The sequence below is a fragment of the Durio zibethinus genome, chromosome 24, assembly GCF_047325235.1.
Source record: "Durio zibethinus cultivar Kanyao isolate XHJ-2024 chromosome 24, ASM4732523v1, whole genome shotgun sequence".
Taxonomy (NCBI): Eukaryota; Viridiplantae; Streptophyta; class Magnoliopsida; order Malvales; family Malvaceae; genus Durio; species Durio zibethinus.
Window position 1 is genome coordinate 17,545,503 of NC_143185.1, and position 13,981 is coordinate 17,559,483.

Consider the following 13,981-nt stretch of genomic DNA (forward strand, 5'->3'; position numbering starts at 1 on the left):
GAAGGTTTATAATAACCTATACACTTGTATATTTAATGACCATGTATGTTATGCGGGGTCAAATATAAATAGGGGAACCTTCCCCCTCATTTGTGTAGAGAGATAGAGAGAGTTGAACTTAGAGTGAGAACATCAACTAAGGTTAGTTACAAGAGCATTGAACATTCATCACGTAAATAATACACTCTTATCTTAAACTTTTTTTTTTTTAGTTTTCTCTCAAACTTTTAATAAATTAGTTGAGTGTACAATGCAATTGTTAAGTTTATTATCTGAAAAAAGCTGATTTAGGCATACTAAACGCTAGTTTCTTGTTTAAGTTGGCATGATAGTTAAGCTTAAATTTCCAGCCCATGACATCTACTGGTCTTAGATGACATTTTGGACCCATCAAGATACACAAGGCAAGGTGACCAGTGTGGACTTGGCTGTCTAAAAGCTGATTGACAAAGTTAGAGACTTCTTCTAATCTTTAGTTCTCAATGCTCAATCAAATATTTTCTTTAAAAGACGTAATGGTTAGAACTTGTAATCTTGTTTTTAGATTTTGGAATTGTAATTTTTGGATGATTTAAATTTATGAAAGATAATTACCAAATCCTTATTGATCTCAACAAAATAAAAAAGATGACGTGAACATTTTTATTTTTGTGAATATTTTCGTGAGATATACGAGATCAAGAAAATAGACAAAAGTTACCCATTTTTTATTACTAAAAATGGTAAAATACCAACTTCACAACTTATTTGTCGAACCATCATTCATCATAGTGATGGGAAGGAGTGTGTATAATTCAGGTTTAACTAAATTAATTTAATTTGATTAATTGATCAACTATCAAATTATCAAAAATAATTTTAAAAAATTTTAATTTTTGATTAATTCTTTTCGAAAGCTAAAGTAACTAAAATTTTAGCCGAAATATTATAAAACTTATATATAAAATTAAAAATATATTAAATTATCCATTTCGTTTTAAGTTATTAAACTTTTTAATTTAATATTTTGATATTTGAATATTTTTGTTAGATAATTTTATTTAATTTATTTCATATATGAGAAAATAAAAATTTTAAATATAATTTAATTTAATGTATCTTATTATTCGATTAATAAAAAAATTAAGCCGAATTACTTTCGATCAGTTAATTTTTAAAATTAAAAAATTTAATTTAATTAATAAAAATAATATAATATAATTTGATTAATTCAATTTTAAATATTTTGATTTAAAATTAATCAAATTGACCCAATAAACACCCTAATAATGGGTTGATTTTTTTCCAATTTTATTGAAGTCAAAATTAAACCAATCACATGCCAACTTTACAGCCAAATTTAATGTGTTTGAAGACAAAATTCATTCTGCTTTTAAATTAACAATTCCTTTTACCTAAATTAAACATCAAGCAGTTATTTCCCTATTTGTATCAAAATATCAAACTTTGCTTTTCAAAAAAGATGAATTAAATATCAAACTTTGCTTTTCAAAAAAGATGAATTAAATGTCAAACTTTGCTTTATAGAAAAGGACAAATAAACTTATCCTTTTTCTTCAAGTATGTTTGCTATGGTTAGTTATCATACATGTGAAAAAAAAAAGTCATTTCTTCGGTGTTTAATAACATTTCATTCAAATATATGATTTAGATTCAATTTTTGAGAATTACCCATCAACATTATCACTTTAAAATTATTTTTAAAGAATAAATGATAAAAATAATAAGATTTAAACACTGTTTTAAAAAACAAATAACAAACTTTTTTTATTCCACTGTTATTATGTACACCACCAGAATAATCAACCATTCAAACCCAAAATAATAGAACCATCGTCAACAACAACTCATAACAAATAAATTAAAGCCAAAAAAACAGAACACTACTTAAAAGAACAAAGAGAGCAAGAAAATAAGATCCTCAAGAATCATGATCCAAAAGCCCAAAAAGCAGGAACTCACTTTCTTAAGCCAAAAGGGCAGCGAAGACAGTAGCAGCAAGAGCTGTTGCACCAATGAAAACACCTTTGGTGGAAGCAGCAGACGGAGGAGAACCTTGTTCGGATGGAGGCTCGGAGGCTGGAGCAGTTACACCAGAAGGCGCAGGAGTAGGAGGGGCAGAGATTGGTGAAGGAGAAGGCGAAGAAGTGGTTGGAGAAGGAGATGGTGAAGTGATGGGTGATGGGGTTGGAGCCGTTGAAGGAGCTGGAGTTGGAGATGGGTTTGGGGTTGGGGTTGGAGATAGGGTTGGTGTTGGCGTTGGTGTTGCTGTTGGGGAAGGTGTTGGAGTAGCAACTGGCGATGCTGTTGGGGAAGGCGTTGGAGTAGCAGCTGGCGATGGTGAAGATTTTGGAGAGGGAGTTGGTGAAGGTGTTGGTGCTTGAGCCATGCAAGAGATGGCCAAAAGACCCAAGATCATCAAAACCTTAAACATTGTAGAACTCATCTTGGCTAGAGTCAAAACTTTTGACAGAAAAAAAAGGGAGTTTTTGTTTTTTGGGATTTTGAGTTTGAGAGATTTTGGGAGTGAGGAAACTGAAAGGAGGAAGAGTATAAAAAAAAGGAGGAAGAGTATAAAAAAGAGGAGAAAGTTGGAGAGAATGCAAGGAATTAATCAAATCAATAAAATAAAGCAACGAGATTCTTTTACATTATTTTATACAAACTTATGCAAAATGTAACAAATTATATAGTTTTATATACATCAATGCAAGCACATAATGCAGTACCAACCTATAAGGGCTATGTTATGAAACCTGTCTTCATTAGGGGCATTTAAGTAACTTAATTATCATTATAAATTTTGGATTTAGTTGTTGATTTAATTAAATGCTAATAGGGTGGACAAATACATATAATTTTTAGGTCACCTTCCTTTCACAGTCTGTCATCCGCGTTAAATTTTTCTTCAACTTCTTTGAAATGGTCCGTGATATTACCCCTTGTATATATATATTTTTAAATCAGATCTAATATGTTAAATTAAAAGCTGAATTGTGAAAATATTTTTAGAATATTTCTTTGATATGCTTGTTTATTTATGCATAACAAAGTCTAGATTCAAAGAATCTTATTAGACACGTGGCAACCATCTGTGAATTATACTGATTTAGATAGGATTAGTTGGGAAGTAGCCGTTTTGTGGAGATAATTGAAGAGAAAGAAAGAAAAAAAAAAAGGAAAATATATAATTAAAATAAAAGTAACCGTTGCAAATGGAAAGCGACTAACATGTTCCAATTTGTGTGCCAAAATGTGCATGTATTCATGTCCTGCTCTAAGACAAATGTGGAAGGTTTGGGAGGACTTTGATAAAATTGAGGTCTTGGTGTTTGAAGAAACCGAGTTACTTTCTTTGCTTGGACGTCAAGTGTTTTTGGTTGGCTTTGGGACACAGGGTGAGCTTAGAAAGTTGTTGAATGGAGTTAGGATAAACCAGCTGGATTAAGTGCTTGAGTTGTGACAAGGAAATGAAGGAATTTTATGGTTTGGTTCAATTAATCAATCTTTCAATAAAAAAATTTACCTAAATCGTGATGAATAGGAGCTGGCAAAAGCTGGCAAAGTAGAGACAAAATGGGGAGAGTTTGAGAACACTGGCATATGCTGGATAGTGGATTTAGTATAATTTTTTAGACACATGATTGTTGAGCTGCTTAAAAGAATGGTGTTGTTGGACAGTTTTTTCCCATTTTCCAATCATTAATTTTGGACAAAATATTGTACTCTTGACTGTCAAAAGAATAGTTTTTGATTATTTAAATTTTATTGTTTTTTTCGAAAGGATAAAAAAGTCTATGAAGTAGAGGTTTTTGCAAAAGTCAAATTGAAGCCGCTGCTAGTTCATTGGTTGATCTGTTCTGACTTCTGCGATCAGCATGAAAACTATCCATCACCTTCTAAAACATTACTTCCCCACATTACAAATTTTGTTCCATTCAACAGCCAGAAAAACCGTATATTAACACAGAAACTTGAGAAAAATTAATGATTGGATATTGTGTTAGTATAGTAAAACTGAAATCAAGAAAATGGATTTTTGTCTTTTTAATAATCTGAAAATTAACAAGCTGCGAGGAGCATTAAATTCATCCTCTCAATGGTTAAAAAACCCATTGCTGCTTCAAATTTTCATCTGTCCATGTTCTAAGTTGTAGCTAGATTTACTCACCAGTCTGCACAGACCAGCAAACCAGTTCTATATTTCGACCTGGCTATATCCATCAGTCCAACCTGGATCTGGCCTTCACTTCTTCTTCTTTTTTTTTTTTTTGGGGGGGGGGTGGTTGGGTTAGGGGGGGTGCATCAAAATCAATTAATAATCTTTTAAATGAGGATTTAGCTGTTACTAGGTGGATAGAAACATAGGTTGCATGAGTTTTGACTTCTTAGACATGGTCACTAATTGCTATGCTCACAAATGCCCCCCATTAAACTTTGTTTTTATTGTTTTCTATTCTTGGCTTGTCTAGCTACAGCAAATAATTTAATGGATTTATATTTGTTATATTGTCAGTTTAATAAATTATATATATTGTAAATGACTCAAAAAATATTATCTCATTAACAAAGTAAATTAAATCATATTATTTTGCTAATGAGTAAGTTTTTTTAAAAATATTAATTTTTATATATTTCAATTGATATTTACTCATTAATAAAATAATATAATTTGATTTACTAATATCGTAATGGTTTTGGGAACTATTAGATGAAAATTTTAAAAATATCAAAATAAGAAGAGTTGTCATTTATCTTTTTTGTTAGATATGATTGGATACGAAAAAAGTTATCTTCTTAATAAACCCTTGAAACTATTTTAAAGTTTATAAAAAAAATTTTTGGTCATTGAAATCAGAGATGAGTTCAAGAGTATAGTTACGCATAGAAAATAATTAATATCCTCACAACATTCATTTTAAAAATCGTATAAGTTAATTATGTATTATCCCTTAACATTAATGAAAATGATTATACTTTTGATATTTAAAAATAGATTTTTTTTTTGCAACGAAAAATCTTTTATTTTTTTAATCTTTTGTTTGAAAAAACAAATAAGAACCTTGTGTACTGAAAAATTTTCAAAAATATTTTAATACATTGATAATATTTAGAATAATTTTTTCATTTAGGGATCTCTTAAGAATCACTATTTGGATTTTTTAAGGATCTTATTCACGGAGATTCATATTTATCTTCAAAATTAATACTTATGGTGCCTATAATAATACTTATAATTTAATTCAAATAATACTTTCTTTTTATAAATTTTTTTTATCATTTTTATTAAATCTTTTTCTATTAAAAAAATGATAGATGAAAATCTTTATTGAAAATTATTCTAAATGTTTCAATACTTTGATAGCATTTTTGAAAAATCCTTTCACTTAAAAATTCTTAAAGAACCACTATTCAAACTTCTTTAAGATTTCATTATCAGATATTTTCATTTTTTTTCTTTCATCATTTCTTTATTTATCTTTCTGTTATTTTATTTTTATTTATTTTTTTATAAAAATATTTTGTATTAAATATTTTTCTAAATACTCTATTATTTTGATGATGTTTTTAAAAAATATCCTCACAGAGATTTTATTAAAAAATCGTCACTCGAATTTCTTAATATCTTATCTTTAAAGATTTTCATTATTATTAGTTTTTAAATTTTTACATTAGTAGTAAAAATTTTCACACAGAAATAAAAACAAAAATAAAAATAGACATTAATAATAAAATTTTTAAAAATATTTATTTTCATGAGCGTTATTAATTATTTCAAAATAAACATGTTTTATAAAAAGTATTAGTGACATTAATAATGTAAAAACGTTCAAATAAAAAATCTAAAATACATAAAAATCATCCCAAACAAAATTTTGGTGTTGACGCTCAAACTCATGCGATCACTCAATTAAAGTTATTGAAGTCCAACTATTAGTTTGGATATGTGATGCTGGAACGGGTCAATTAATAGGCGAGTCGGGTCACAAGTTGGATTTGGGCCAAAAATTGATCGGATCCAATGTGGGTAGGTTGACCTAGTCAACTACTCTGTTCTTTCTTTTTACATTACAAGACTCAAACGCCCCTTTTTTTTTATTATTTCATTTCTTTTTCCTCTTCTAAAAAAAATAAAAATTTCTTTAAAAGAAATCAAGGAACATAGCCCAGAAGCTGACAGTTCCCTGCTGCCACGACTGCTATTATGGTCGCCCACCGCTTAACAGTTTCTCTTTTTTTTTTTTCTTTCCTTTCATTCTCTTTCTATTCCTTTTTTCTTATTTCTTTTCTCTTCTAATGGTTGAACCTGGCACTGCCGAACCTTCGCACTGATCTCTTTGTCTTTTTTCCCTTTCATTTTTTTTTTTTTCCAAAATCAAACTTCAAACTTCAAACCCTTTCTCCTTTTTTTTTTTTTTTGCTTTTTTGGGCGCTGACGTTGAGGTTCCTCCCTAAGGAGAGGATTATGACTTATTTTTTACTTTTTATTTTTAGTTGTGATAGGTTTCAGGTGGGTTTTATTTTTTTTTTATGGCTTTTTTTTGTGGGCGAAAGGCTATAGCAATGGGGGGTTGACATTGGAAAAAGGGTAAGCCATTGATTGTAGGGGTTGTTGGTGAAGATGCCACTGGAGTTCAAGGTGGGTTTTTGTTCCTGCTGGGATTTTGTTACTGGGGTGGTTTCGGTTGTCGTGGAGAGTGGTGATTCAGTTTAGGTGTTGGATTTGAAAATGGTGATAGTGGTCAATTTTGGATGATGGTGATGTAGGCAGTAAATTCAGCTGAGATAAAGAGGGGCAGAGGTAGTGGTTTTTGAGTTTTGTTGTGAGTGATTTTTATGTGTAGAAGACTGTAAAAAATTAGGCTATTTTTGGTGGAGGCCAGTCTCCAATTGAGGCCTAAGGATTTTGGTGATGATAGGGAGAATTGGGTTTCATTTATTTCTCAGACAGTGTCCAAAATTCCTTTTTTTTTCTTAGCTATGGATTGTTCTTGCAGATGCCTTTGATCAAATTGTGTTGGGAGGCAGTGGTTTAAAAGTGGGGTGAAAAATGAAGAGCCGAATTTGGAGAGTCAATTTGGGGTTTGGAGTCTGATAAGCTAAGAAAGCTTGTTGCCATGAGTAGAGGGGGTAATGCAGAGCCTAGGTCAGCAAGACTTCAGTCAGCTCATGCTAACTGAAAAAGGGCAGTACTAAAAAGATAGAGCTGAAAATAGGAAGGTGGAGTTAACATGAGGGAAGATCAATGTTCACAATGAAATTAATTGCTCTAATAGAAACATACCGGTTTATTTATTTTTTTAATTTTGTAAAATTTTCATATTTTTGTATTTATTTGTATTACTCATTAATCAAAATCAAATTTGGGTTATAACATTGAATTTGGCCTTCAAAATTTTAAGCTTGGGTGACCCAAGATTGAACTAAATTGGATCTCCACCATGTAAGAGAATTAATTCAAAACAAGGCTTTAATTCAATACAAAGCTTAAACGAGCCCAACAGGATAAATTATATTAAAACATGTAAGCTCACTTAAATCGGAATGTTAAAATTAAACATAAAAATTGATTTAGATAAAATTAAATATTTATGATTAATAACGTATGGAATTTATATATTAATAATACATTAAAAATCAACTTTAACTTAAAATGGGAAGGACCAAATAATTTGTTTGTAACAAAAATAATTGGTGATTAAAATTACATTGTGCTAAGATAATTTTTTAGTTATATTTTAAATATAAAAAAAGTAAAATTCTTATATCAAATTTTAATAGATGCTAATATATAGACAAATGTAAGTGCAGTTTTTTATATAAATTAAACTTAATTATATATAAATGTAGTTTTTTTATGAAATTAAGGTGTTAAATAATATCTTTATTAATTAATATATATAAATATAAATATAATAAAAAATAAAAAATAAAAAATATTTTTTATATATCCAGAGGATGGTTAAGATAGAGCACCTTAAATCCGATCTCGATTTGACTTAAATTGTTTTAAAAGACAAAACTTAATTAAGTTCTTATTTTTTAAAAAATGATATTAATTGAATCATGAAAAACCAAAATCCATTGGATATGTATTGTTTTGCCATTGCTATATCTATTGACTTTTTCTTTATAAAATTTATCTAATAAAAATTTTAAAAAAAATGACTAAAAAAGAAACCAAATGAAGCAACACATAAATTTATTGAATTAAAATATTAAAAAAATATAAATCTAGAATTAAATAAATAAGAAAATATTATATATGTATATCAAGGCCGAGGTGTAACACCTAAAACCTTATTATTACTTAGCTCAATTTAAAAACAAAAAAAACTCAACCCAATTATCTCAAATTAAAAAAAAAGGTCACACAAATTAGATTGAGACGAATTGAAATCTATCAGATATGAGTTATTATATCATATCTATTTCAATTAATTTTTTATTGCAAAATTTATCTAATAAAAAAATAATTAAAAAATTTTAAAAAAGGGAAACCTAAAAAATTAAAAGTTAAATAAAATAAAAAAATAAAAAATAAAAGAAAGGAGGTGCATGAGGATGCTTGGGATGGGATAGAGTACCTTAAATTTGTTTCTAACTCAACCTATTTTCAAAAAAGAAAAACTTCAACCTTATCTTGATTTAAAAAAAAAACTTATATTAAATTGATGCGAATTAAAATCAATCAATATATATAATTTTAATATTTTTATCTCAATTGACGTTTTTTTATAAAATCTATTTAATAAAATAATAAAGTTAAAAAACTAAATAAAAAATAAATTTAATTAAAATAAAATAAAATAAAAATAATAAAAAATTAAAAAAATAGAGTTTTAAATGAAAGGAAGATGCCACGTCTACACCCACTCTTTCTTCCATTCTATGCAAAATTAATTGTACAGATTGAAGGTGCTTTTGCCATATGCTGCAACGCGACTCTAACTCTTTTACTAACCAAACAATGAATCTCCAATCCATGTCGATGCTATAGGTTTTTTAACTGAGATTTCTAGTTAAAATGTTGAGTAAATCAAATACTCAAAATCAGATCAACTACTTATATTTAAAGGTGAAAGGTTCAAATTAAATTATATTTAGTTAAAATTTTTTTAGATATTATATAATATTATAAATTTATAAAATTCGATCCAAATCTTTATACAATTTGAATAGAATCGAATCAAATTTTACAATTTGGTTTGATTCAATTTATCGATTTTTGAAATTTATTTTTTTATTTTTATATATTATTTTAATATAAAATTTTAATATATTTAAGTAGATTTTGATATAAAATTATTATTTTTATTTTATAAACTTTAATATATATAAATTAGAATATATAAAATTTGATTTGGTTAGGTTTTTTCTTTTTTTTTTTTACCTTTTGATTTAAAATTCGATTCAAATTTAATATATACATTTAATATCCAAACTTGATATGAACCAAATAAAAAAATTGATAGAAACCAAACCAAATACTACAATTTTCAATCAATTTTTTTATTTTTTTAATTTTTTTTTACTTATACCAATTCTATAATTATATATAACTTTTGTCTCCCATTTAAAAATAAAAGAGTTTGATAGTGTTTAGGAATTATTTGCCTACTCATATCCCCGAAAAGAGTGCTTTTTTGGAGCTCGACCTTCAAAAAATTTTAAAAAAATTTATATTTTTTAATAATTTAAAAAATAATAAAAAATTGATTAAACCTTTCAAACTTTCCTCAAATCTAAATTTATTATGTTCATATATATTAATTTAATTTTATATATCTATTGGCTATATTATATATAGTAACAAAAATTATTTATATCTAAACATTTCAACTTTTTAACTTGTTTACTTATTATAAATGCTTTAAAATTTATAAAATGAATAAGTTTTTTGTTATTATATTTTAAAAAATATGTAGATTTAAGTTTAACATTCATATGAGTAATATAATAACTAAAACCCAATTGAAAAAAAATTCAATTGTGATATTTTTTTAATCAAACTTTTTTTGTTATTATATCATGCATACTCTTTTTATTAAAATTGTTAAATTCCAAAATTATTAACATGCTTTTATTTTAATAAACATGTTGCTAATGATTTATAAGTAGAAATCGTAAGATTAATTATTTAATATATTTATTTTGTTATAGACTTATACATATATTTACACATTAATATACTTATAATTATAAATTTTATGATTATATGTTGCATATAAAAAATATTTTCTTATATTATTAATAGATTTGATATATTTTAAAAAAATTATTATTATAAAATATTATTTCAATTCACTTGAAATTTATTATTATTATAAGAGATTTGATGGGAGAACACGTATCCCTCCAAAACCCTTTCAAGTCTCAACCCTTTATTATTATTATTATTGTTGTTGTTGTTATTATTATTTGGCATTCAACTTTGATTTTCTTAAACTCTTCAAATTAAGTGTTTAGAGAGAATATTGGACTTTTAAATATTTACCATGTAATCAAAATGGGTATAATAAATATAAAAAAGAAAGTGATAAATTATCATTTCATTCCTTCCATTAGTATTCACACTTTAATCAAATAAGGTCAAATTTTTACCTTTTCCTAGTTTCCCTATTCCTTTGAAAAAAAAAAATCTAATTAAGGGATACTTTTTTCTCTCTTTCATTTCCCTTTATAGTTTCCAATCATGTGTTTAGGAAAAGATGCAATTTCATTAATTGTTGTTCTTGATAAACTTCTAAGAGTTAAACGGTGTTTGTGCCGAGTTGTCTTGGAAGGGTAAAACCCAGAAACATAGAAGATAAAAATAGAGTGGTTAACAATAAAAGTTGATGAGGTCTTAATGTTTGTGATTCAATGTTTAAATCAGAGATCGATTTAGGAATGGATAGAAAGGAGATAACACTTAAAGTTATGAAAAAACCAAATAGATTGGAGGTACTTGGGTGGTAGTATTTATACTTATGAGCTAAGGGGTTTTAGGCCTAGGCTGCCAGTGAGTAGCTCTAAGGGACTGAGCTGGCCTTATATGCCAAAGTTGAGTTGGCTATTGAATTTCCATTCAAGATATCACAAGCTAAAATCCTAGGCACTAGCATATAGACTATTAAGTTGGCCAAGCTTTCGTGGACCCGTGAATTCAGGTCGACTTGACACGTTAGCTTGACTAAAATGACCAGAGTACCCCTAGTTGTTTGTTAACTCATACAAAGAGGAGAAAAATCCCTTTTGCTCTTTGAACACTAAAATGCCTCTAACATTTTGTTTGTTTACTGAGTAGGTTGAGGTATTAGAGTGAAGATAATAAGGTTGACCAATCTACTCTTGGTTCGATTAAGCTATAAATTTGGCATGGATTTCTTTTGTGGACTACATTTAATGGTTTCCCTAACCTTATTTTGCCAAGGTGATGGGCGGGAGGTGTTGACATAAGTAAGATGGTAGCACTATTTGGTTCCAGGTGAAGTAGCTGACATGTGTTGGTATGTCCAATGTCGTACTTGTAATATGCACAATTCATTTGTCATCTCGTTATCTTGATAACCAACATGACACTTGTAAATTTTTTAGAGTAAGTCATGAGAAATCTATTGTATTATGAATGTATGATTGATATAATTCCAATAGCTTTTGTACGGTGAGTTTTGCATTGTGGAAGGATCGATGTGCCCTTTTTGTAGATTCATCTGAATTTGTATTTATTGAGGAGAAAAAAATTTTGGTGGTTTAACAAATTAAGGTTGAGAATATGTAAGGTTATCATTGTTAACCGTTACAGTAACGTGGCTTAATCGAGATGTTTATCTGATTTGAGGCTTGGCTATATAAAGGACCTTTTAAGGTCCTATTTTCTTACTACCTAGACATTCAAGTTCTCAAGCCAACCAGATTGAACCATCCTCTAAATCTCTTAGCCTTCTTTCGTCTAATTTTTTTTTTCTCAAACTCTTCGGTACGTTTTTTTTTTCATTTCATTATGTCTTCTACTTCTAACATGTCTATAAATTTAAAGTAAAAGTAAAGGAATGTTAGCTTGACCAAAAGGCTTTTTGTTTGGATGATCAAGTCCTATCTATCATTACAGGAAGGGATTACCACTGAGCTACCTACTAGTTAAATCTAATGTTTGGTGAGGGCCAAAAACAAATCAAGGACAATGTCTTAGCAAAAGGGGAAAAAGTTTATCATGAGATGGATGAGCTTTAGCTGTAATTGATTTTGACCTCTAAAATCTTTCAATTCTAATAGCCATGGTTAGTTCAGCTTTTTTATTTGACTTTTTTTCCTCTTTTTTTGTTGCCCTCAAACTATCCTTACCCTTCTTACCTTTTTCATCTTTTTTCTTTTTCTCAACTTGTCAATTATTCGAGTTTAGTATCTAGCTCTAGCTCAACCTTTAAGTTTGAGGAGTTTTCTAACTCCTTTTCAACTTTTTTTTCCTTTGACATAATAGAGCTTCCATCTTTTGTTTAGGCTTAAGGACTTGTTCACTTTTCAAATTTTGAGTAGCCTAGTGTTGAGGCTTATAAAGATGATTAGGCTCAAAGCTTTGAGTAGGTCAAGGGGTTCACCAAGCTGAGAAGGAGGGAAAAATTAAAGGAAAGGCAAAGGTTGTCGACGACAACGATGATGATGAAGACACTACAAGAAGTAAAATTTTTAGTGGAGAAAAAATTGTCACTAAAAATATAAAATTTAATCACTAAACTTTATAGTGATCAATTTTAGAGTAATCACAAATAACTCCATTACTATTGTATTAGTGATGATATTTATTAAGTCACCGCAATAACGCTTTTTTTGGGACACAAATTTTGATGCTAAAAGTATTAGAATATGTGATTAAAATTTGTTGTTACAATAGCTTATTTTATTATGACAATTTTTTTCGACTCTAAAAAAATTAAAATAGTGACAAAAAAAGTTCACTATAACATGGTTTTCTTGTGACGATAATATCGACTCTAAAAGTATAACAATAGTTACAAAATTATAGTCACTCATGTTATTTTTATTAGTGACAAAATTTTCTTCACTAGCGTTTATTGAAATAATGTTGAACAATTTATGTCACAAATATTAAAATTATTTCTTCCAATAATTATTGTCACTAATAAATTAGTTATTGTCACAACAAAATTTGTCAATTTATAAAAAAAAAAAATTATTAGTGACTATAAAAAATAAATTGTCACAAAAAATTACATTTGTAATTACATAATACAAAGTTATTTCAAAATAAAATATGATTATAGTGACATAAAAATGTGGTCACCATATCTATTTTAAAAATAAAAGAAAATGATAACAATAATGATAAATAAAATTCCAAAATATATATCATGTTTTTAATTTTCTAAATCCAATCTCAAAAATTAATATCCAAAATACAATTATCAATAAAACCATACTAGCATTATTCTACCAAAAAACTAAATAATTACTAAAAAAAAGTTTTAATGCACAAATATAAAAATGTCCAAGTGGAAATCCAAACTAGAAATCCATAGTTGATTCGAGTAAAGTTTACTTTTCATTATTTTTGTACAAAACAAATAAAAGTAATAAATAAATAAATCGTAAAAAATTATCTTATATAATAATTATTATAATACTAATAAGTGACATTAATTATTTAATTATTGTACTTGAAGAATTTGATGTAGATGTATTCGATAACAAACTAGAAATTAATCCTTCACCTATAAAATGTGCAAATATATCTTTCACTTGTTTCAATTCTATAGTTTGTTTCTTAATAGCCCTACCTTGAACCATAAGTTCTTCATGTTGAGCTTTCATTTTTTTTGAAGTTAGATGTTGGCCTCCTCTTATTTTTTTGTGACTTCAGTAAGCCATTCAATGTTTTTCTCTGCACGTTTCTTTGTGAACTCAGCAAGTGTAATAATGCGACTTTTTTCTTGAGAGGTAGATGTAATCCTTCCAACACCTACACCACATGAGTAATTTG

The 13,981-nt window shown here is 27.6% G+C and overlaps 1 protein-coding gene across 1 annotated transcript; it reads right to left on the minus strand.

The window, feature by feature from the left end:
* Positions 1–1,740: 1,740 nt before the first annotated feature.
* On the minus strand, positions 1,741–2,671 carry LOC111316138 (uncharacterized). Its single transcript, XM_022918147.2, has one exon. It carries the CDS (start codon positions 2,444–2,446, stop codon positions 1,967–1,969), a length of 480 nt encoding a protein of 159 aa, XP_022773882.2. The 5' UTR covers positions 2,447–2,671; the 3' UTR covers positions 1,741–1,966.
* Between the last annotated feature and the right edge of the window lie 11,310 nt (positions 2,672–13,981).

Bases quoted from the DNA above. Each gene is read 5' to 3' on its own strand.
- LOC111316138 (XM_022918147.2), bottom strand. From the start codon at position 2,446: ATGAGTTCTACAATGTTTAAGGTTTTGATGATCTTGGGTCTTTTGGCC.